Source organism: Pseudonaja textilis, chromosome 2, assembly GCF_049901715.1.
Source record: "Pseudonaja textilis isolate UNSWEBS1 chromosome 2, rPseTex1.2, whole genome shotgun sequence".
Taxonomy (NCBI): domain Eukaryota; kingdom Metazoa; phylum Chordata; class Lepidosauria; order Squamata; family Elapidae; genus Pseudonaja; species Pseudonaja textilis.
This window is the reverse complement of record NC_141991.1, coordinates 228,920,649-228,945,713: the sequence shown is the minus strand read 5'-3', so window position 1 is coordinate 228,945,713 and position 25,065 is coordinate 228,920,649. Positions and strand designations below refer to the sequence as shown.

The 25,065-nt window shown below is 32.8% G+C and overlaps 1 protein-coding gene across 3 annotated transcripts in view; it reads left to right on the top strand.

Annotated features, from left to right (window-relative positions):
• RNF180 (ring finger protein 180) overlaps positions 1 to 24,488 on the top strand; it is a 36,428-nt gene extending 11,940 nt beyond the window's left edge. The window contains exons 3-6 of one of the 3 annotated variants that reach the window (XM_087927236.1): positions 1,899 to 2,812; positions 11,669 to 11,882; positions 13,776 to 13,901; positions 21,924 to 24,488. In XM_087927236.1, coding sequence (XP_087783362.1) covers positions 1,899 to 2,812; positions 11,669 to 11,882; positions 13,776 to 13,901; positions 21,924 to 22,120 — 1,451 coding nt within the window. In that variant the 3' untranslated portion in view covers positions 22,121 to 24,488. The other 2 variants (XM_026714408.2, XM_087927237.1) reach the window with 2 other exon arrangements.
• The last annotated feature ends 577 nt before the right edge of the window (positions 24,489 to 25,065 follow it).

Below are 25,065 nucleotides of genomic sequence, written 5' to 3'. Positions count from 1 at the left end.
CTGATTGGTCTAGTTAAGTAGTTCTATTTTATTTTTTTTAAAGACTTTTAAATTATTGATTGAAAACCAAATTTATGCTCTCTGCCTAAGATAATATATTTTCTACAGATCATGGAATTGTATTTTATCATAATCCATTGCCACATATTCTTATTTACATCATGTACAATAGAATTCTTTATTGGCCAAGTGTGGTTGGACACATAAGGAATTGTCTTGGTGCAAATACTCTCAGTATACATAAAATAAAAGATACATTCGTCAAGAGTCAAGAAGGTACAACACTTAATGATAGTCATAGGGTACAATAAGCAATCAAATTGTACTAGGAAAGAGTCAATATAAATTGTAAGGATACAAGCAACAAAGTTACAGTCATACAGTCAGGTGTTAAGAAGCAATGAGAAGATCAACAGTAATAGTAGTGCAAACTTTGCAATAGTTAAACAGTGTTGAGGGAATTATTTGTTTAGCAGAGTGATGGCTTTCGGGAAAAAACTGTTTTTGTGTCTAGTTGTTCTGATGTGCAGTGCTCTATAGAGTCATTTTGAGGGAAGGAGTTGAAACAGTTTATGTCCGAGATGTGAGGGGTCTGTAAATGTATTCACAGCCCTCTTCTTGACTCATGCAGTATACAGGTCCTCGACTGAAGGCAGGTTGGTAGTAAGGCAGTCCTTCCATGTATATCTGTTAATATCACAAGAATGCCAAAGTGAGTGGAATTCAAAGTTATAATTCACAAAGAAGAGACTATATGTTATATTTCAGAAGGCATAGGAAAAAGCTATTTCAAAATGGGAAAACCTACCATGCAGATGAGTCAGACATATTTATCTTGTTATTTATGTATTTATTTAGCAATAGTTATAAGCCATGTAATCCTAATGGACTCTGGGTAGAATGCAAAAAATCAAATGCAAAAATCAGAACAAAAATAAATGTTTAATAAATGACTTAATTTATTAATAAATGTAATAAACAAAAGAAACAAAAATTTATTACAAAAACTTATTAATAAATAACTCAATGTAATCAGTCAGTATAAAGCTATTAATAAAAATAGGCATTCTTTAACGTTAAACTAATTTATTTCAAAGGTTTAACACTGGCTGAAAGGACTCTAGTTTGGTTGTAAAATGCTAACAGGAATGTGGCCATCTATACCTCTACAGAAGTATTTATCAGCCTTAGCAAGTTTAAGACGTGCAGACTTCAGCTTCCAGAATTCTTCTATATAAATTGTGGACCATCACTGAGAAGACCTGCTACCTTGTCCATGATCTATCTAGCTCAAAAGGAGATGGGTCTGCAGTAGGCACTATCTTGATACATTATTAAGAGTATATATTAAATCAGTTCTCTTGCATTGAAACTATTATACTACTTCTAATTGTTGTAATGGGTATTTTGATGTGATTAAGCATTTTTCTTAATTGTCTCTTTACAATGCTCACTTTATTAGCAACAAAAGATGGTTCTATTCCTGTAGTACTTCAGTGAAAACAGTAAAAATTCATAAGCTATTCAGCTTTGGTATATTTTATTTATCATGTAATATTAACTGCACATGATATTATAATTTGTAAGATGTTTTGAACTCTGTTTAATGTTAAAAAAATACCCAGAAGTTAGTATAAATATGAGTATGTTTAGTAGTATCAGATAATAATTTAAAATGTTTATAATGGATCATTAACATGAACATTTCCAAGTTGTATTTATCTCAAGGAACTTTTTCAAAAGTGTTAGGTTTTGTCTTTTGTTATTTGATTATTTGCTTTTTTCAGTTATAAAATGATAAGTATACAGTATTTCCTATTTGGTGGAAGAAAATTGACTTCATGACCATTTCTTATCTGATGAATTATGAAGAATTAATGGCTTATTTTCTTCCATAGGCAAACGGACAACTGGAAAATTGAACTTCCCATTCTGTGAGGCTTGCCTTGGAGAATATAATTTTATCAGTAATACAGCATGTTTATGTGGACAGTTCACAGATACACATCTTTGTAAAAGACAAACTGGCTGCCAGATAGCAACTAGGTTACCAAAATCAGAACTAAAGCACTTGTCACTTTGTAAATGCCATTATGATTCTAGTAAAGAAATACACAAGAGTGCTACAAGTGGAATTCTGAGAGCTGAAAATCAAAGAGTTCTATATCTGGCTAAAAGTAATGACAGGACTGGAAGATTAATGGAGGCACTTTGCCTAGAGTTGAAATCAGCTAACTTTGAGATGAATAATAAAAAACTATGCTTCAGAGTGTCTAATCTAAAAGCAAGTATTTCAGCTTCACTAGCTCAGAATGATGGATACGCTGTAAAAGCTTTTCATAGAATACCACAGAGTTTGAGAAAGAGGCTTGTCTCACTACCTACTTTATATGGAATATCCACAATTGAGAGGCCTGTTTTTTCTAGGCAACATGAGACACAGCATTTTAATTCAAAAGATTGCTTACTACTGAAATCCAACAAAGTACATGATTATTTTCAGTTCCAACTTGAATCAGATACTTCCGAGCTTTCAAAGAATTTTTTAGTTACTTCTTACGGGATATTAGCACAAGAAGAAACTGGGTTTAATCCTGTTTGGAAAGCTTCAAAAAGTTATTTTGAGAGTGCTGTTACTGATCAACAGCTGTTCTTACCTTCATCAGAGAATATTGCAAAAGAAAATACTCTCCAGCTGCATATCATACCTTTTTATCTTCTTCAGCCCTTCACAACTATTGAGCAAGAGTTGTACAAGAAAAAAAGAAACCAGTTGAACAATTTGGGGAGAAAACATAGGTGGCAAGACCAGGTATGTATTATAACAATTTATAGATTATATTAGATGAAAAAATTTTCTATGAGGACTAGGTAGAGTTTTGGTGTATTGTGAAATTCTTTCTGAAAGTTTCCTTGGAACTTCCAGACATAAAAATAGCCTATCATATTTAACATTTATCTCAATTTTTATTTCAATATGTCCAGCATTTTGTTTTGTAGAAAACTGTTCTACAATCCTCATGAAATATACATTCAATATCGTATCTATTCTGGAATGTAAAGATTTTCTTTCAGACAAAGTTTTCTTATTTTCTTATTTATTTTTTAAACATTTTGAAATTGTGACTAAAATGTAAACGTGCGTTAAAATATACAACAGCAACTATAAATGAGAAGACAATGGCAACAATGAGTAAAATGGATGAATAGTATCAATTATAGGACTGTCTTTGGAGCACAGCAAGCATTTGTCCCTACAGTCATTAGGAACTGAACTAGATACAGTGGCAACGAAAGCAGAAATAAAAGTAAACAAATTCCAGTGTAGGAAAATATTAACAAGTTCACTACAAATAAAATTAAAAGGCATGGGAGAATAAAATAGATGTTGAAAAGACAATATTAGAAAACAAAACAGGAGTCTAAAATGATATATTCATGACAACAGAAAAGTTGTTAACTTTCTAATTTTTAAATGAACCTTATCAGCTATTTGTTTTAGACTCTTACAAACACAAAGAGTGGCAAATGACAAACAAAACAAAAAAAACCACAAAAGCGTAAAAATATCATGATACAAACACTAGTTTAAGTACTAATGTCCAATATCAAGGTGTAAGTATGAAAGAAAGTGTTCCATGATTCTTGACTGCGAGCTGCCCAGGATTTGTTTTAAGATAGGGAGATATATAAATGGTTTAAATAAATAAAATATGGTTTGAATAAGTTTATGAATGTATGCAATCTAAGGGAAAGGTTAGTAAAGCTAATGTATAGTGGGTATATGAGACTACAGAAAAAAATATCGCAGATGAATGAAAATCATGATTGCTGAAAATCTGCTTAGAAAAAGGTCTGTTTGTTTCAAATGCAGGGTTTAAATCTGTTTGTAGGTACCAATTGAAAGGAATGACTGAAAAAGATGATTCATTTGTTTGTGAAAAAATACTGTGAGAATTAAAAAAGCACTACATCCACAGAATGTTGTTTCTATTGGACCCCTAGTTTCTATTATGTTGAAATTAACTCCTGTGTAGTATGCTGCAACATTCAACTTCTTCCATTCACCCTTTTTTATCCTTTTAGTTAAGCCATTTGTATAATTCACCCTGTACATTAAGAAGTTATACATTTTTAAATATAAAGACGTGTATAGTTGCATCAGCATTCCTATCAACTTTCAGTCCCTTTTAGCGTGTTAACACACAATGGTAGTTAATTCTTATTTCCTGAATATAAGAACTATATTTTTTAAAAAATATCCTACTAATGCTGCATTTATTATATACCATGCCAGCATGATATAAGTTAATCGTATGTCTGAGTTACATTTTCTTTTCTTCATTGACTAATTTTTTTGTATCAAGGAATTCTCAAATAGATATATAGATATATAGTAACAGAAGTGTGGGTTTTTTCTAACAGCAGGGGGCACCAAATTTCCTCAAGTTACCAAGCAAACAAACTTTAATAAATAAGATGCCACATGCTATATTATGCTCAAAATGTTTTATAAAGTAAACTTGAACACTATTTCATTTGTTGGCTGCAGAATTTAAACATAATAATGTTTATACCTGGCATTGAAATGCAGCATCTGCTAACTTTTGTACAATAAGTTGTCTCCTATGACTGATTTTATTGCATTTTCAAAATGCTGGTGATAAATATGTATTTATAAATATGTGTAGCATCTTAGTCAAGGAATTGAATTTTTGTTTCTTAAAAGTCAATGTCAAAAAATCTCAATACCATATAATCATTGGGTGAGCTTTACAGAAGATATAAAACAGAACCTCTACTTCTTCTTGTTCCTAAGAATTTAATAAGTGCTTTACATCATTATCAATGAGAGTTAATTTTTTTAATGAAAACTTGTACTCAGAATCATTTTTGGAGCCATGAAAATATTCCATCTCCCAAACCCTCAATTGTATCAAACTTCATAGGAAACGTAGATTTCTCAGACTGCACCCTGGAAAGATTAAATAGGAAATTTGGTTTTCTTCTAGAAAGTTAGAAAGAACTTATTTTTATTAGATTAAACACTCCAGAATTTGCACAATATTGCAAAGATATTGCAACATAATTACTACTCAAAAGTATTTTCTAACTAATTTAAACAACCTAAAACAAAGATTCAATTCAAAAACCACTGTCATTATTAAGAGAGAAGGAAGCAGAGAAAGTGGCATTTGTTAACATTATTAAGGTTAGATACTGGCCCCTACCTTCTCTGGAAAGGCATTCTCCAGAAAAGAGAAACAGAATGGAGATATTAAGAAAGTAATATGATATCCAAGGAAATCAACTGACTTTAAAAGTTTGCCTCAGGGTGACCTCAATGCACAGAGAATAATGAGAAGCAGCTCCAGTACAAGTCATCAAGAGTACTGTAGCAGTTGCAATATGTTGGCTTTCAGGGATTCCGCTCCAAGCTATTAAAGGAAAATAAATATTTGTTACATTTCTTACAGATAGTGTTTGTTCCATGGAACCTAGGAGGCATTTGGTGTGTTATTTTAGAATGCAATGAAGTTTCTACCAGCAGTAGTTAGGTCAGATACTAAAGAGTAAAAAATGACAATTTTTTAATCAGAATCCTTTAAAATTCCATAGGTATAAACTTATCTACTTTTCAGTAATTTCAGGTGAGGGGATATAAAGCTGAAGTTTATTGGTTGAGTGCCAGAAAAACAGAGTGGGGACAAAGAGCTCAGTTGATGCAGTAGTTAGATTAGGAACTGGGAGACTGAGTTCTAGTCCCAGCTTAGACACAAAGGCAGCTGGGTGATCTTAGGCTTTCTCTCAGCTCTGGAAAGGAAGTGATGGGAAACCACTTCTGAAATCTTGCCAAGAAAACCTCAGGGACCCGAGTCAACACTGATTCGAAAGTGATACAGGATTTAAACAAGGTCCTTATTAAAAATGTTTATCTGTAAAGGCTAGAAAAATGTACTCCTTTAAGTCATGCTCAACATATGCTGACCATAGGAACATATCAGTAGAGGGTTTTTGTTTTGTTTTGTTTTTGCAACAGTATAGAAGTGCTATTTGACTACAGCCTAAGTATTTTACTGACTAAGTGAGATCTGGTGAACTTAGCACTATTAATTGTGGCTTTTATTTAAGTTCTGCTGCACTAGTCAAATTCTACCCTAGTTTTGTTTCTTCTATATAGACTTACAATAAATCTATACCAAGCATAAGTTCAATTGTTAATAACTTGATAATAAAGAATAATAATAAAATTATTTAGTGTTACAACAGTGAAACACTATTTAAATAATTATAAATGTAGTCTCAATATGACTATAAAGTTGTCTGTGGCTTTGCATGAACAAGGCCAAAAAAGAGACTGTCTAATCTTAAAATTTTGGGCATTATTGTACGTTGCACAACATTTTACTCAGTTACCGAAACACATATATAAGAAAGAACATACTAATTTCTGCATGAGTTACCTGTAAAATTTATCTAAAAAGTAAGGCATGTATAATAGCACAAATAACTAAATCAGTATGACAGAGACCTACTTCCATTTGAAATAAAAAGTTTGTGATTTTTCAAAGGTACTGTCACAATAGAACAAACTATATCTGTGATAGCGAACTATGGCACACATGCTGGAAGTGGCACACAGAGCCATCTCTGCCGGCACGTGAGCCCTTGGCCCAGATCAGGTCTACTGTGCATGCATGCGTGCCTCCCGCCAGACAGCTGATTGCCGGGTGTCTGCCGTACATGTGCGGGGGACGGGTGAGCAGGGACGGGGGTTGTGTGCACATTGCATTATGGGTGCAGGCACGCACATGCGCACTTTCAGCACACTATGACGAAAAGGTTAGCCATCACTGAACTATATTATTTAGTTCATAGGTCTATATTCTGTGTGTAATGTTTGCGTTCTTTGAAATGGTGACTTACAAAAATATGTAATCCATGACAATATCGCTTATTAAAACAACAGGGGATACACAATTAGTAACTACGTTTCTCTACCAAATGGTGATAATGGGTTCTGCTTGTACAGATAATTACAGCAGTGTTATAATTGCAGTTACAAGAGTTAATGCAATTGTTAGTAAGATAAATGATAGGCAAGCAGTCCTCATTCCTGCCATGCTGTTTCGAAATTCATTTCCATGACATTTAACTTCTTGGATTTAAAAAAAAATAGAAAAGGGTTGCAAATAAAAGTGTGATTGTAATGAAATGCAAGATACAGCCATTGTTGTAATATGGTGTTCTAATTATGGAAGGGAATGGAAAGGACGAGATGAGTTAGAATTTATCATTTATGTAATGACTGCTTGGGCCTTCATTTCAGGAATTAATGATGGCTTGGGCCTTCTTGTGGATTTCTGGATTTGCTACTTTGACAGGTAGCAGTTGAATATTTTGAGTGTCTCAGCTTCTACTATATGCATTTTTCTGTTGTTTTTAATTTTGGTTGTTTTTATTTTTTACTCTATTTTGAATGTTAGCAGCACAGAGTTAGATTTAGGAGATGGATACATACATTCATACATAACATATATACATTCATTCATTCATTCATTCAACAATTTAGAACAAGAATTACATCTTATATCAAACTGGTTAAGACTGATCCAGTCTATGTTTGTGAAAAGATGCCAAGCAAGTGTTTCGCTATCTCATCTAATACATGAGTCACTTGGTGGAGAGATAGGTGGCATAAAATTTAATTAATTAACTAATAAAAAGAAATCTATTATGTGTAGGTTGTGCTACATTTGTGGCACATATACTATGCCACATTTGATTGGTACATTTCTTCCTCAACTAATAATTTAGGATTTGGTTTCTGGGAGCCAAAGCTAAAGTACTAAATGTTAAGCTGAGATAATTGGATTAATATGTACAGGAATAATTGAACAATAGCAGTTGCAAATGAAATAATATTGAAGGACATGGAATCCGTGGTCTGTAAGTGTAGTCAATAATAATTTAGGTGTCAAGTTGAATATGTAGATAATTCTGCTTCAGATAAACTTTGAACACTTTCATTCCTATGTTTTTCTTTGGTTGATACCATGAAAGTGTTGCTGGTACTACTTATACATGAAAAATATGGAAATGTTAATTACATTTAAATCTATATTTAAAAATTGACTGTAAATGTTACATTTCAACAGTTGTCTTTATAAAATTAGTAAAGAAATAACATTTTCTATTTACATTCATAATGGTTGCCAAATAAATTTAGTTTTTCTGCTGACCTTTCTTGGTTTTGCATATGTTCTATATAGAACTCTAAATAAAGATGATTTTGTGGAATCCTTTTGAACAAATTATATAGGACAGTGAAGTATTACTTGAGAGTGGATCAGGATGTTTGCAATTTCATTGGAACCCTGGGGGTGAAATAATTCAGTACTGATACACGCAATAACACAGCAGGTTCCTAGGTAACAATCTCATCAAAAATCGTCCTATCATACTACTAACTTAGAATGACTTGATTCTGAAATCTCAATGAAACTTTGTCCCTCACTATTTTATTTATTTTTAATGCTAAATAAATTACCTATTTTAAAGGGGACATTTAGGTTATTGAGTCCAACATCTCTTTTCTCCATGACACAATACCAAATTAAAGTATCCTCAAAAGTTCAGTTTCTAAACCAAGGGTCTTCAAACTTGGCAAGTTTAAGACTTGTGGATTTCAACTCCCAGAATTCCTGAGCTAACATGACTGGAGGAGGAATTCTGGGAGTTGAAGTCCGCAAGTCTTAAAGCTGTTGTTAGGCATCCAGAAATTATCCATAGTAATCAATCACTCCGAGACAAGCACAATCTCCAATTGTTTTATTAGGAACAGCTCTGGTATGCCTATGGAAATTTCCAAAACTGAAACTCATTCCCAGCGTGTCTCACAAAGTCCACCCTATCTCCTCCCACTTAACTACACTTCATAAATCACAAGAACCAGTTAACTGCAGCTGGAATTTTTTAATGCGACATACTAAATAACCTTGAACTGTTCAACTCCCTCACCCCCCTTCATTGTTCACATATTTTCTTGTGGCAGCTGATCTCAGAGCTGACAGCTGTCAAGTTTGAAGACCCCTGTTCTAAACTCTGCTTTAGCACATTAAAATGGAGGATCATCTTTGCTAATGGTACTACTTTGGTATTACTATTAACTGCTTTTACCAACTGCTTTTTCACCACATTGAACCAGAAATTGTATTTCTGTAACTTAAGATCTTTACACTGAATCAGGTACTCTGGAATGATAAAAAGCATTATTTTATAATGACAGCTCACGGAACATTTTTTTTCTTTTTGCAAGGTTAAACATTACCAATTATTTCAATCTTTCCCCATAGTATTAAATTCTAATCTTCTAGTCATCTTTAAGCATTTCTGTCTCTGTTCCAGTTTCTCATTTTTTTAAAGTATCTAGAACTAAAGATGGGTTTCTTATCAAAGCAGAATGAAGTAAAACAATGAATTTCTCTGACTTAGGAAATATACCTTTATTGATCCAACATAAAATTGCATTTGCTTTTTAACAATTGTTGTGTCGCATTGTTGCCTCTTTGTCAGGTTGTGATAAATTTCATTTTTTAACATCCTTTTCACATAAGCTGTTACCAGTGTCATTGGAATTCTTTTGGTTTTGCGAAAAAAAATCCATTTATCATGATTTAAAGTTCATTCTGGTATTTTCAGTCATTCCAATAATCAATCATTCTGAATGTTGTTTCTCTTTTTAGAATATTAGCTATCCTGTAAAATGTTGTGCTGTCTGCAAGTTTGAAAACATTCTATCTACCTCTTTGTGCAAAATTTAATACAAAGACTGAATATTCAGCCCTTGACTGAATATTGTGACATCTGACATTATAATTTTATTTCTGTTTGTTGAGGTATGTTGATAAACACTCTATCATTTTTGAATCTACAAAGCATTCTAATAACTATACCATTGGAATCTCATGTTTATTAGATCAGGTTGTTTGAATGTCTAATTGTGGAGGTTTATCTGGTCACTAAGATTCAGTGTTGACCTGATGACATATCAGTGGATCAGTCAGAATGTCATGGGATATACTTATCAAATGCTCTAGCATTTTTACATTCCACTAAGAAAGTTACATGTTGAAAAAAAAATCATCTGACACAAGATTTTATCAAACCTCCATGGACTAATTAACTGGTGCATGTTTCTAAGGTATTTACAAATAAATCTTGTATAACAAAAGTTGGTTAATTGTCAATTTTTAAAGAACTGGTCTTTTTCCATTTTGAAGCTAGGAAAATCTTTGCTTCCTTCCAGTCATTTGATGCTTTGTAAAGTTCATTTTGAACTTCTCAATAATAATGGATACACGTTTGGAATGGAATAGAGTGCATTCCATCTGGCTCTGGAGATGTAGATTAATTCAAGATCAATAGATATTCTCTGGCTCTCTTCCTGTGAAGCTCTTGCTCCTTCAACCATCACAATGACTTGGTGAAGTGCATATCCACTTGACATGCTTCCAGTCAATACATTAAGCATGTGTGGATTGACCCAAGCAGTCCTATTAGCTTATTAACAAGGAACCTACGGGAATACTCAGTCATGTGCAAGTTTAATGCTTAGCTTTAGTGCTTTAGGGAATTTATTCTGTATAATGATTTATATACAATTCCTTAGAATGCCTAATAACAGCCATTTAAGTTAAGCCGTTATCTTTTAGGTAATATAGGCAAAACAATCCTAGAGGCCATCTTTTGAATTCAAATAGAAATACATTTTAATTGAGAACTTCTGCTTCAGTTTAATCTTTTTTGTTGTCCAGAGTCGATCAGTGTTCAGTGAATGCCGCTGTAATTTTCCACCCTTTCATCCTACAAGGTACATGAATCATTATTTCTTGATGTAATAAGTTAAAAAATTTCTTCATTCTTTTTCCCCAATGAGCTATTATTTTCCCCACACTGAAACAGGGTCAGGAAAAGAAGACTTAGCTGATGCAAGTCAGAATGATGAAAATGATAATCTTGATGGGAAAAAAGATTTGACAAATTTTATTTCTACTTGGAAACCATTTTTGGACTTTTTATGAGAAACTGAAGGAAATGAAATGTTGATTGTAGGATTTGATTATTATAATTATATGGAATTATTGAATTAATACAAATGTTAAACTTGGAGTATGCGTTCAAATTTTGTTAACTTATAGGTACCAAGGAAAGTCATTCATTTTCTTTTCTTTTTCTTTTTCTTTCTTGCATGTTCACTTTTTCTTCCCTAAGCTTTATTTTTTCAGATATGTTTTAATTTAATGAATGATCCACTCATATTGATAAAACTCTACATTTTTCTAGTCCTATTGATATACCCTTATCAAAGTATATAATTTTATATATAATTTAATACTATCATAAAATATGCTCACCATGAGAGTTAACAGTGATTGACCAAGTAGGTTGATTTTGTTATTTTTCAAGTTATTAAATGTTGGTTATTTGAGCCACCCTATAATTTTTCATATTTTATTAATATTATTTTCAACCAAAGAATATATTGCAAAATAAACTTAGAATAAGTATTCCGTTCTCATAAAAGATATTATGGCATGTATTGTATTTTAAATTTGAATGATTAAAACAGTTTTTGACATTGCCTCATGTTTTCATTCCATTATAGACAATGAATACAAAAGAAGAATATGAACACAAAAAAGATAAGGAAAGCTACCTCTGTGCAGTTTGCTTGGATATCTACTTCAATCCTTACATGTGCTACCCATGCCATCATATTTTCTGTGAACCTTGCCTACGTATGCTTGCCAAGGATAATCCAACTAGCACACCATGTCCTCTCTGCCGTACTGCAATTACCCACGTTTTTTTTCAATCAGGTAAAAAGCCTTCCTAAAATACATTTCAGTAACTATTGCCTATATTTCCAAATTAGTACTGGTATTAACACTATCCTTCTCAAGAAAATGTTCAGTATTAAATGTATTCCAAATACCAGAATATATACCGGAATATATGGCCAATGAAAATATAACCAAATTAAATGTGATGCCAGTTGATATGTGTTTCTAAAAGTGTATCTGTCTCAATAAACAGTGTCATCAGTGGCAATGTCATGTAGAATTAATTTGTAAATATTTGAATGTATTTCGGTCAAAATTGTTCAACAAGTGGCACATCATCATAGCAAGATCCAGAATGCATGTAGCATTTTATCAATTATCATTTATATGCATAGTCTGCCCTTCCAAATATTTTTATTTTATTTATAACATGTATATGCTGCCCATCTCACTATCAAGTGCCTATGGTCAGCTTAATTTCTAACTAGGCTTATATGTGAGGATTTCTCAGTAGTGAGAAATGGAAAGAAAGTGCTCATGGAGTTAAACTATCATGAGGCATGTATTTCTCAATGACCCTTACCCCTTATATAACTAGGTTGGAAGTAAGTTTCAGTACCAATTTAGCTTAGTTTTAACATTTACTGCTTTCCTTCATTGCCTCCTTGAGATGCATACAGAACATTACTCTGGTAAGTTAAAATTAACCACAGATTCTGAAGTGCGTTAGCCTCATAATCATTATCTAGACCTAGAAATCAGTTTGAACAGATCCAGACATGCATATTGTGTCTTCTGTACATTATAATCTGTCTTTTTCCAAGAGCTAATGAAGAAGCTACTTACCACAAATTTAATGTAAAAACAGAGTATTTCAAATTGAACTATAAGTCTCTAAGGCAGTAACAGAGGAAAGGGTTCTTGGCAATATATAGAAACTGGGTTCTTGGCAATATATAGAAACTGAACATCTAGCTAATTATTGCATTGTCCATTAAACACAAAAGCTATAAGTTATTGTTTGGGAACTTTTATGAAGACAACAACATTTTTTTTCTTATTCCATATTATTTTTTTTCTGTGTAAGAGGAAAAATACATTAGTAACAAGATATTATAAAACTGTGACTGAAACAGTAATTATAACTATGATTGTGGTGGAGATAAAGATTTCTCATTTATTGCAAAGTTAATGAATATGAGAAGTGGTATTTATGTGTTTTTACTCTTTAGATGGCTTTGCATAATAGAAAGTCCTAGAACAAATTACACTCTGTATCATTCTTCAAACTATATTCAGTAGAAGAAATGGGTGTCTCATTAGTATTCCATCAAATGCTTTCATTGATTAAACGATGAGTGAAATAATATTAGAGTCACCTATCAGAGAAATGGGTGGTATATAAATTTAATGCATAAAAAATATTTAAATAGGGCAAAGATGTAGACCTACAGGACTTAGACTGACCCCAGTCCAAAAGGCCTTGTACAATTGGCTTTTCTTTCTGACATATGTAATTTTAAATATATATATATTATTTTATATCCAGCAAAATATCATTTCTGCTCTGTATAGTCTTATAGTCTTCATATACTCTAAATTTGGTGAGAAACCCACAACTTCTCTTATAATTGTTTTGCAAAGACTTTTGAAAGAGTCCAAAGTTTCAAATCTCATTTACCAAGTAGCACAGTTGGCTGCTCAAAAAGATAAAAGAGGTTATCTAAGAGTTAATCACATGATTCTGTAGATTTTCTAATTCATCGTGATGGATATAATAAATACTTCGGAAAAGTAACAGACTTATTTTCAAGAACTGATTCTCTTTTAAGCTTTCATAAATATGAAAAACAGTGGAAAATTTTTACTAATATTTTCATTACTAAATAAAGATTGCTAACATGTTCTATGTTTTTTCTTGTATTGTAGAACTGAACAATTCCACAGAAACTTTTTTCCCAATGGAATATTCAAAATTAAAGGAAAATTTTCAAAAATCAAATTTAGCAAATTGGCCTCTCCCTAGTTGCAAGAAAGTATTCAGAGTTATTGATGGTAAGTAAATTATTAATTATTATTTTACCTTAGAAATTCATTAACTTAAAAGTTCAGTGTTCAAGGATATGCCTGAATGGATCATACTTTATTCTCTATGATGATTTGTTTTTTTAATGAATTTTCATCTATACCCATTCTGAAAGTAATACCATAAACTATAAAGGGTTGTAGTAGAAATAATACAAGTCAAATTTTTGTTTGAATTTACACAATACATTTGGATGCCTGAGTAGGCACTCTTGGAACATTCTAGCTGAGTTGTTTATGCAGAAAGATAGCCCATTTCAGTACATGTGCAGATATCTGAAATATCAAGACAGTTATTGCCTGTGTGGTAAGAATGGTGAATTGTCGAATGCATAGATAACTGCTTAAAGATCAACAGTTGCAAATATGCAACACTACATCATAAAGGCAGGGAGTAACAAGGTATGCTTAGAGGCAGTTATGGAGATCAGAAGATAGTATTGCTTAGTTGCATTAACTCTTGTATATAAAATTGATTAAAAAATAATTGCAAATAGTATAGATCAACAAATATCTGACAGCAGAATCTATTAAAAATGTGGTAGCTTCACTAAAATGAAAGATAAGCTTTCTGCTAGTTAGTCCACCAGGTATATAGTAGTTGTTGCCCAGCCAGTAAGGTATTATGATGAAATTGCCTGTCGTAGGTGAAGGGATAAGACACAGATCGAGAGCTGAGATACAATACAGAAGAATAAATACACATAAAAATAAAGGCTCCATAAACACAAAGAAGATAAAAAGAAACTTCTAACAATGAAGAAACAAACAATGCTCTGAAACATAACAGTAAGTCATCACTTTAAGCAAGAACATGCAGGTTGCACCAACAGGCTACAAAAATAGAAAAAAATTCCAAAGCAGATCATGAAATGTTAAATAATAAGCATAATAAGCTTAATAAAATAAAGAGTAATTCCTCATAATGCAAAACACAAAATGAATAGCCTTCTAGATTATTGGAGAGGAACTTAAAGCAGCATAAGGATTTGGTGCAGAAGAACATCAAGTGGCTGCTCACTTCTCCTATTATAGGTGTAGAAGTAGGCAATGATCTGTGGGTATAGCTGCCAGTTATCTCTACAGTCTATTGCTGGGAATCACATTAAAATTTATTTTTTCCTGCTTCTGCCTTCTATAAAGAGTTGTCTAACTTTATAGACATTATTGTCAGCCAATCAGTCATGTCTGACCCTTGACCACTCCATGGATTGGAACTCTCCACGCCCTTCTGTCTCGTACTGCCTTCTTCACCATCGTCATCCCAGTGTCATCCTTTACAATGTCCAGGGAGCTGGTACTACCCTTCTCCTTTATCCTCTGATCATTCCCAGCATGACTGGTTTCAAGTGAATCAGCTGTCATGATATGGCCAAAGTATGACAGCCTTTGTATAGCAATCTTGGCTTAAAGTGATATTTTTAGTGAGGTTCGGTCTAGGACTTCTTTGTTTGTTATTTTTGCAGTCCATGGGATGTGTAATAATTGCCTCCAGCATCACAGTTCAAAGGTGTCCACCCAACTTTATAGTACTAAATGTGTAATATGAAAGCTATAGTTAAAATTCTTGTAGCCCCATTCCTAATCTATTTGATCTGTATGTCTTTGGGGTTATCAGCTATCTTGGAGTTTAGTAGCTTAAAATATCTTTATTATTTCATGACTTATGACAAATAAAAGCAAAAGGTATTCTGCTAACAGTGGTTTAGAACCTTCCAGATTTTTTTGTTGGAACTGAGTCAGGTACTGGTTTAGCATTATTTGACATTCCATTCTAAAATATCCAAACTTTTTGCTGAAAAATTCAAGTGCAACCACTTTATATGAAACTGTTCCCTAGAACAGAACATTAATTAGAAGGGTCAAGACTGGTGTTTTGAGACTAAAAGTAGGAGGAACTTTAAGTGGTCTGTGGTACAAATGTATTATTTTATCTTCAGGCAAAACTAACCAGAACCAAAGACTTGTCTGAGGTACTCATATTTTAGAAAATCTTTATAATAAAAGGATTTCATTCTTTGAGACTTTCTTATGAGTGATCATGAAGCTCCAATCAAAAATAGAAAATATTATATTCCAACCAATGTGCTGGCAGCTAGTTGTTTATAAATAAGATGAACATGAACATTGCTGTGAACAGCAGTCTTCATACTTCTAGAACAGGGGTGTCAAACTGGCGGCCCATAGGCCGGATGTGTCATGCACAAGCCACGCCCACCCCAGATTCACAAAGGGGAAAACATCATGATACATCATGTGATGGCAATATGACACCGTGAGTCTAATACCTGTGTTCTGAAATGTCTACTTCAACAAATATTACAATAATAATCCTAACTTTTATACTTTCCTCTTTCATATTCAATATCTTTTTTAATTCTTAGTATGGGAAATCTTTCCAGCTTCGAAACACCTTTTTGAAAACTGAAAGAAAACATAAATAAAGCTGAACTTGTGCCAAATTCAGTTTAGAAGTCCTTTGGTTATGTTTTTTCATAGCCAATTTAAAGTGATACTACATTTTCTTTAATACGTTCAACTTATTGCCTATGATCCCCTTTTCTGTTCAACACTTATTTTCCTCCTTATTAAACACTTCCTAAATATTATTATATATATTTGAATGTAAACCCATCCTTTAAACTACTGCAATTGTAAAATATTACCACATTTTGGAAGTGCCAATATGTATCTTCAAGATTAATGAAAATTGGTGTTCATCAAAAAGATTCATAGTTTCTGACACAGTTTTTGTCTTGTCAATTGATATTTTGCTGGATATCAGTTTTCTGATGTCAACTAATAATACTAGGAAAAAATTGGTAACTGGAATATTAATTCATATGTCCTTTTTTGCCTTAGAAATCATATTTTCTGTTAGGTGAAGTATTAAACTATAGTTTACTTTTAACAGATTTTTCCTTTTTTTTTCTCCAATTTGAATTTCCATAATTAAAACAATCCCTGGTATTTTTTTAAAATGGGAACTGTTATGTGCATTTCTATCAAGTTATATTCAGATGTTTTTGAAAAAATCTTCAAAGAGTATCTCTGTAATGCTGTATACTTGTTGGGAAATTACTTGCCATCTATTCTTTCTAAATTGTATCTCTTACAACTGATTAAATATTTATAATGTCTCTAAAGTCTTTTAGGTCATTCCTCCCAAAGGCTCTGTGAGTTATATTTTAAACATAATGGATTATATTTCTTTTCTCACCTTTCTAAACTTTCAAAACATTCAGAGTACATAAGTTTATAGCTCCACACATTTGTGATCTTTTTCTTAACAGTCTCTATTCTCATTAAATTTATTTTAGTTTTCTAGATACCATAGTAGTTGTTTCTTAAAATCAATGTTGAAAAAAAATAATCTGTAGTACAAAATTAGCATTATTTTCCAATATAAATTGACAGCAAAATCTGTGAGGTAGTACCATTTTTTTGACCCAACGTATGACTGTTTCAGTTTACAACCATGAGCCATTATGGTTGTAAGTCAAGGACTATCTATAGTAAAATGTAGGGAAGAAAAAAGCGTACTATATCTGTGTTGATTATACATCAAATTTCTGTTTTAATGTCATTTGTAATTTAAATGTAAATACTTAGAAAATGTCCAAAGTATTGCAAGATGCACTTATTTATTTAGTATTTGTAGTATTTATCCTAATACTGTAGCTACTGTTGGCAATAGATTGTCAAAGGATTCCTTCTCTAGATCCCTTAATTGGTTAAACTGAAGTTCTTAAGTCTGTTATAATTTCCAGTCTCCTGCCATGCCTTCCTATGCCTGATATCACCATGATGTTGTGGCCCATCTCTCTCCCCGACCCATGGAAGCTCATTTCCCCATCCCAGGCTCTTGAAGACCCAGGTTCAGGAACTTCCCAGTGTCATCCTCAGCCATCCAGAGAAGCCAGATGCCCCAACTCTCAGCATCATTAGAATACCCAGCCAATTGCTTGATTAATATTTTCATCTTAGTAGATAGAACCTTCAGGTGATATCTATTTTTTCTTTTGTTTTCTTATATAAAGCTTCACTCATATTAGTTATGTTCATTAACAGCTGTAGCTATATAAAGCCTAAAAGGAATTTGAGTGACTGTCTTCCACATAATTTTCTCAACATCACACCATACTCACGTCTAAATATAAATTGCTTTGCCCAATTATCATACATTTTTATCACTTGATAAAAATAATTTTAACTGAAAAATGCAGATGTTGCTGAAAATGTTTTAAAATGTTGGCTCGCTTTGAAGAGCAACGTGGAACAAATAATACCCATTATATTTTTCATCACTTCACTTTGTGCCGTTCTTCTGTTCTTAATAAAATGAAAATGCTATGTTGTCATCATTTTGCATCATCTTCCTTAATGTCATCTAATGGATTTTTGACTATCATTCTCTTTACTTGGGGTGAGTAGAGTAGAATTGTTCCTTTCTTAAATGCTACAAAAATCAATGCAAGGAAATGAAAGGAGCTGAAGGAAAGAAGATGGGAGCAGACTGTTAATTGAATCTAAGTTCCATTCTTGGAGCAAAGCCCAACACTTTTCAGTTCAGTAAATGCAGCTCACTTTGGAATGTTTTATTCCAACATTACACATAAGCAAGTAGATTTTAGAATCTGAAAACGCAAGTCTTAATTTGAATTGGATTATTATATGACCTAACTCTAAGATTCAGGGTAAAAAAATTAAAAATATATTAAAATATTTATGAAAAATAAAATTAAGAAAAATCTGCCATCTGAAATTTTTTTCTGTTTATTCATGACCACAAAGTTTGAACCACAAACTATTGGCACGGATACCACTCACCAATATCAAGGCTCATTTAAATGTAACTACTCTGGAGATTGCAGAATATCTTCACTGTGCTTACATGATGCAGATTTTAAAGCCAGAGCATGCGTTAGAATTTTGAAGCTTTTTAAAATGTGAGCCTATAACTTACACTTCAGATTTGTGATTGTGTTCGTTTTCTTCATTTGATTGACATGTTCTCAATTGAGAAAAATTGGGTCAAGCATTTAACTAATGCAATATTAGATATATCTCAGGTTCCTACAACAAGAACAATTACAGTAATAAAATTACTATTGAATGAAGAATGATTACATTATGAAGTCCAATCTAGGGCAAATTTAATGTAGATTTGCTTAAAGTAAAACCAATAGAGATACAACTCAACTATTACATTAATTTGTTCATATCTCCTCAGCTGAAGCAACACATAATATATCACTAAGTATTTGCATAACTATGCTTTGATTAGAGGTTGCAAGAATATTCTAAGATGATGATGTAAAACAGCCCCTACATATAGATATATATTTATATGTTATTTTCTGTAAGAGTGGAAGTAAATAAAAGAATCACTTGTGGTCAATTTGATTTGAGTTCTCTGGAGAATATATCATATATAGAGGGTTTCTAAGTGGTCAGTGTTTTCAGCTGCAGCTACAAATTCATTTCTTGGAAATCAAATTAAAAAAAAACAGGTAAAAGAGGCATAATCTTTAGGATGTAAGCTAGCACAGATTTGAAACATTCTTTAAGATCTTGCAAAAGGACGGATATAAAATCAAACATATTTATCTTCCAAATTTAAATCTTAAAAGCTACACTAACATAGTATATCAAATATGTTTGAGGCAATGCCACTCTGATAATATCAAGCCCCATTTCTATATTGTGAAATTTAATTTGGCAAATTTACAATAAAATATTTGTTATTACATATGATGTCTTGATTGATTTGAACTGCTTAATTATTTGAATAGGATATAATAAATAAATAAATAAATAATAATAAAAAGAAAATAAACAAAAATTCAAAGTGCAGACTCAATGGACCACTGGGTCTTTTTCTGCCATTGGTTTTTTAAGTTTCTATATTAAGAGTTTGTTAGTAAATTCAAACCATCTTGAATGAAAACATTTTAGAGGACCAAATGAAGTTTCTCAGCCAAGCAAATGGAATGACCTGTTTTTCTTCTTTTTGTGCAGAAGGTGGAAAGACCACTTTCCATGCTGAATTAGGAAGATGACAAAGAAATGGCACCACACAGTAATATTTTTATTTATGTAAGAAATGTGTAAGTTACCTCAGTTGCAAAGACTTAGCTAGTTTAGGAATATCAGCAATTTAATAAAAACAGCAATTCAATAAATGCAACTAAATTAAACATGCCCTTATATAATAATAGCAATAATAATATTCACAGTGGTGCTGGATCATCCAATCCAAAAGCTTTTCTGAACAATTTCTTTCAAGCTTCCCCAAAACTAGCATAGACCATACTTGCTGTGGCAAGCTATTACAGAGAATGCCTTCTTTTGAGCACCCTTCCATTTTGTTTCTTAGAAGGTGGAGGTCTTCTGGTCAAGTAGACTGAGCGGGATAGTGGAATTTGCTTGGGATGTGAATTTTAAATCTTGAATTATACACGGAACCTTGCTAGAAGTCAGTTCAGTGCCTTCAGCAGAAATATTGTATCACAGTGATGAGGCTTCTCAGCAAGCATATGGGCTGCTGCATTTTGCATTGAGTTTCCACGTGCTCTGCATAGGTAGTTCAACAAAAAAACAAATTATAGTGATCCAGATGGAGGGAATAAGCCATATGCAGTGTCTCATTTTGAGCATAAGAATCACAGTAGTTATCCTAGTGGAGCCAGATGAAGTCACTCTTGACCATGGTCTCCATTTGTTTTTTTTCAGCAAGAGCCATGAGTTCAGAAGCACTTCCAAATTGCTAGTCTGTTCTCCATTATTACATTAAGATGGTATAGCCCCAGAGTATTAACCCGTTTCTTTGTTCATGAGACCTATTACGTATCATAATTCTGGGAGGATCACAACTATAACAATAAAAACAAAATTAGCAATAAAATGAGCTCCCCTTCTGAAAACTTTCCAGCTCTTGAGTCCATCAGTTGCCCGGGATATGCCAAATGAATAAATATTTTTCACCATCCAGACTTCTAGTGAATCTCTTACTTGGCCCAGGAAATTTAAAGATGGGTATCATCTTGTTGATATGCATCACCTCTGAAGGAGAGGAGTTTTTCTCAAAATATACATTTAACTTAGAGATCAAAACACAATTATGACAAACTGATTGTTGGACAGATTCAGTACAAGCAGCAAGGGAATGTGAGCTTAAGTGGGCTGGTTAAAAGCTGTCTTTATAGTAAGAAAATCATTATCATTTAATTGGCTTCATAATTATAAATAATTAGTAGTAACAGCATGTGATATGATCAATACAGTTGATAAGGTTAGCCATTTAATACATATTAAAATATATAATGGGTGGATATCTTGAGATCACACTTCACTTGCACAGTGAAGTCTTTCATTTAAATAAAGGGAACTGGGTCGCACAAGCGGCAGGTGAGTGTGTGAAGCTTCATTTGCACAAGCAGAGGATCTAGGCTGTGCATGTAAAATTCCCCCAGCTGCCGCTCACTCACCAGTGCCGGTCCATGGAGCCAGCATTGGGAATTGCTGCTGTAAAGCACTGTGAGCTGTATATAAACCTAAATGCTATTGCTCTATTGCTACAGGAGTTTTGATCGAAAGTTCTGAGTCTTTACTACTTCGCTCTTGGCTTGTAGCAAAGGTTATAGAAACCATAAATTAACCCAGGGGTCCTCAACCCCCAGTCTGTGGACCAGCATGGATCCATGATAATGCCAGCAACCGGGGCACACAACCAAGCAAAGCCCCATCTGCAAGATGAAGGCAGCATGCAAAACTACGGCCTCTCATGTACATGGAAAAAACTCTCCACAGAACCGGTCCTTGGTGCCCAAAAGGTTGGATGGCGTTGAATTAATCCACACAAGTTTCCTTCTTTTTCCTTATGCATTTCCATTTCCATGTATTGAGCATATATATAACATGGTTGTAAAGGTTATAAAAAAAATTATTTTCCATAAACTGTTTTATCAGATTGTTATATTTATTCAGCAGGTTTTCAGAGTACAGACTCCTTTACACGAAGGCATTTTCCACACGCTGCTCACAGAATGGATTATATGGACTTTGAGGACGATAGCTGGGGTTGGCGATTTGACATGGACATGGTGATAATCTACATTTATGCCATCAACTGGGTCTTGGGATTTATCGTGTTTTGTTTCCTTTGCTATTTTTTCTTTCCTTTTTAAGGATTTCTGTTCCCTATTTTGTATCTGACTGGTGACACAAAGAAATAGACAAATCTGAATTAAACAATGCAATCTCATGTCACCTATATAACACTGATAAAGCTGCACAACAAGAATTTACTCTGTTTTGGTTTACTAATTTTTATTATATTTTGAAGTGAAAAAACATTTGCATATTTAAAATATTGTATTGCTTTTTCTAATACCTATTAAGATGACTTGGTGCTTTAAGTCTATAATTGCAATCTGAACATAAATTTGGGCAGCTTCATGAGAGTATTCATAAAGCAGTGAGACTTCACTAATTAACTTCAACTACTGTATAAAATACATACACAAACTATCACCTCACACTTAATAGTTTCCATAGAGATAGTTCACATATTAAATGCTTACGTTCAGTTAAAATATTTTTTCTCATCAACTTTGTCATTCAGTATGATGTTTTTCTTTATATCCAGTGCTTATTGTTGTCATGTTGAGTCTTAGCTTTCCACCTCTTGAAATAATTTCAGAAGTTTCATCAGAGATTTTTTAAATAGTAAAATGTGCTATGTATTTAAGATATATGGCATATGACTTGGGAGAAATTTGATAGAGAAATGTGTACAGTGCCTACGGTGGTCAGTTTTTCAGCAGAGACAATTTAGCTGCCTTTTTTATTTGTGGATGTCAAATTATTCAAAAGACTCATTGGTTTGCCTTATTGATCAGCAATGTTTATGTTAAGAGCTGACATTAAAGAAACAAAAATCAGATTTTCAATTTTTATACGTGTGTGTACATACATACATACATACATACATACATACATACATACATACATATCCAAGAATAATGGAGGGAGGGAGGGAAGAAGGGAGGAGCACTTTATTCTAATTTTATCTAGCTTTAGATTTGTGTGTTTTGCTGTTTCTAATGTTCTGTGATCATCAATCCAATTTCCCCAAATTTGAGAAGAGATGAGGGGAAAAGAAAGAGAACAGAGATGGCCAGAAAAAGAAACTCTGAAGCACCTTTGACCCATGTTGCTGAAAATGTCTGATCCCTGACTCTTATGTGATGTTCCTATAAATTCTTGAACTTCTGACCTCTAACTAACAACCTTCACCTGGCTCTTGGAACTCTGGCTGGGATTTGGACCATTCTTCTGTGTGCTCCTATTGAAAACTAACTCTTCAAGTAAGCTTCTGTTTTGTTTACATTCTTCATTTGCTGTTTATCTCTTCAGCCTTGAAGTAAAATTGCTAATCTCCATAGCAATCACATTAATGTATGTATGTGATTGTGAAATCTAAAGCAAGGTGCAAGATTACAGTGTTACTCAAAAGTTGAAAGCAGAAATTAGAGAAAATCAGCAAAAGTCTGCGTTGCCTGGTATACTAGGCCTGCGATTCTGGGGAAAGCCAACATTTAGGATTATGGAACAGATTTTCTCCAGTAGTCATCAACTTCTTTCACCTCTGGAACAGTTTCCATGCCCCAAAATGCTACAGAGTGATCCCATTTCCAGCTGCCTTGAGTTACATGAATGGGAAGTAAAAGATCAATTAAGTTCAATGAAGTAATGTATAATTATGCGGTATATTTTCTTTAAAAATCTTTTACAGATTGAAGCAAATTGTGGAAGTACCTCTTAAAAGTTCTAAATATTCTGAACTGGTTGCAGGAGTTGGAGATGACAAGTGTCAGCCTTCAAAGTATTAACAATTGAAAATTGTACCTGCAGTTGATTACATGTTGGGATCACATTCTTGATTGCTATTCTTCATACATAAGTAACAATTCTCTAAAATTCCTGGCCTAATTTATTTTCAAAGATACAGTGTAACTTTTCTATCTGAATAGTCATGATAATAGTAAATGAAGTTTATCTACGAATTCCCATCTCTAAAATACTTATTTCTAGACTCTAATAAATACAGTGACTTTTTAAATGTCTGAATCCAGAGATTTGGATATATATTATGATCATAATCAGTATAAAAAGTTTTTAAATTATAATGGCAAGAATTGACTTTTGGATTCAGGTATATGTTACTGAACAATTGGGAATATTACTTCTAATTTGAGAGAAGCCAGAAATTTTAGCAGTAGAAATGGAAACAGTATTAATATATTTTTAACTCTGTAATTCTTTGTAAATACAATTTTGAAATATTTAGTCTTAAGTCTGTTTGTTAAATAAACTATCATGAATATGCTGATGATATCCTAGTGAGCCTTCTGAGATTTGGTTTAATTTTTGGAATAATTTTTATCTAGGTTGTATATTTTTATCTATTAATGTTATGGTGCTCATAGTAACTTTTAAATTTTAATCCCCATTAAGAGTGTTATTGTATGTTTGAAACAATTAAACTAAGGTTTTTTTGTAAATATATAATGTTTCATTTTTTATGCATAAAGAACTAAGAAGGAGGTGTTTTTCATATAAAATATGAAAAAAATATGATTTTACTGATATGCAAGCTCTGAAAAATTAAGGAGTTCGACAAACTTTAATTGTAAATTTCCCATTGCATATCTACTGTGCAGCACAATCCAATAACTTCAAAACATAGCAATGATTATAGTGCAATAAGGTTTTTTTTCTGTTCAACCATATCTGATTCTGGGAGACTGCCAGTGCATCTGTGGGTGTGTAGGGATGGGTTTGTGTGTATGTCTGTGCTTTCACTGAGACTGTATTAGAGAGTTACAGTTCGTAGTGTGTTCTGGTGATGGTTGGTTAGAACTTTGAGCTGCACCCAATTTTGATCTTCCATTATTAGATTATAGTTATTGAACCAACATAATTTATAAACAAGTTCTCATCACATATATACAAACTCACATGTGCATAAATGTATGACTAATAGTGCAATAGTTGAACAGTTAATATAAGAAAAAAAATGGCATGCGTGAAATAACACACTATACACTTTTGGTTTTTTGCAATTTAG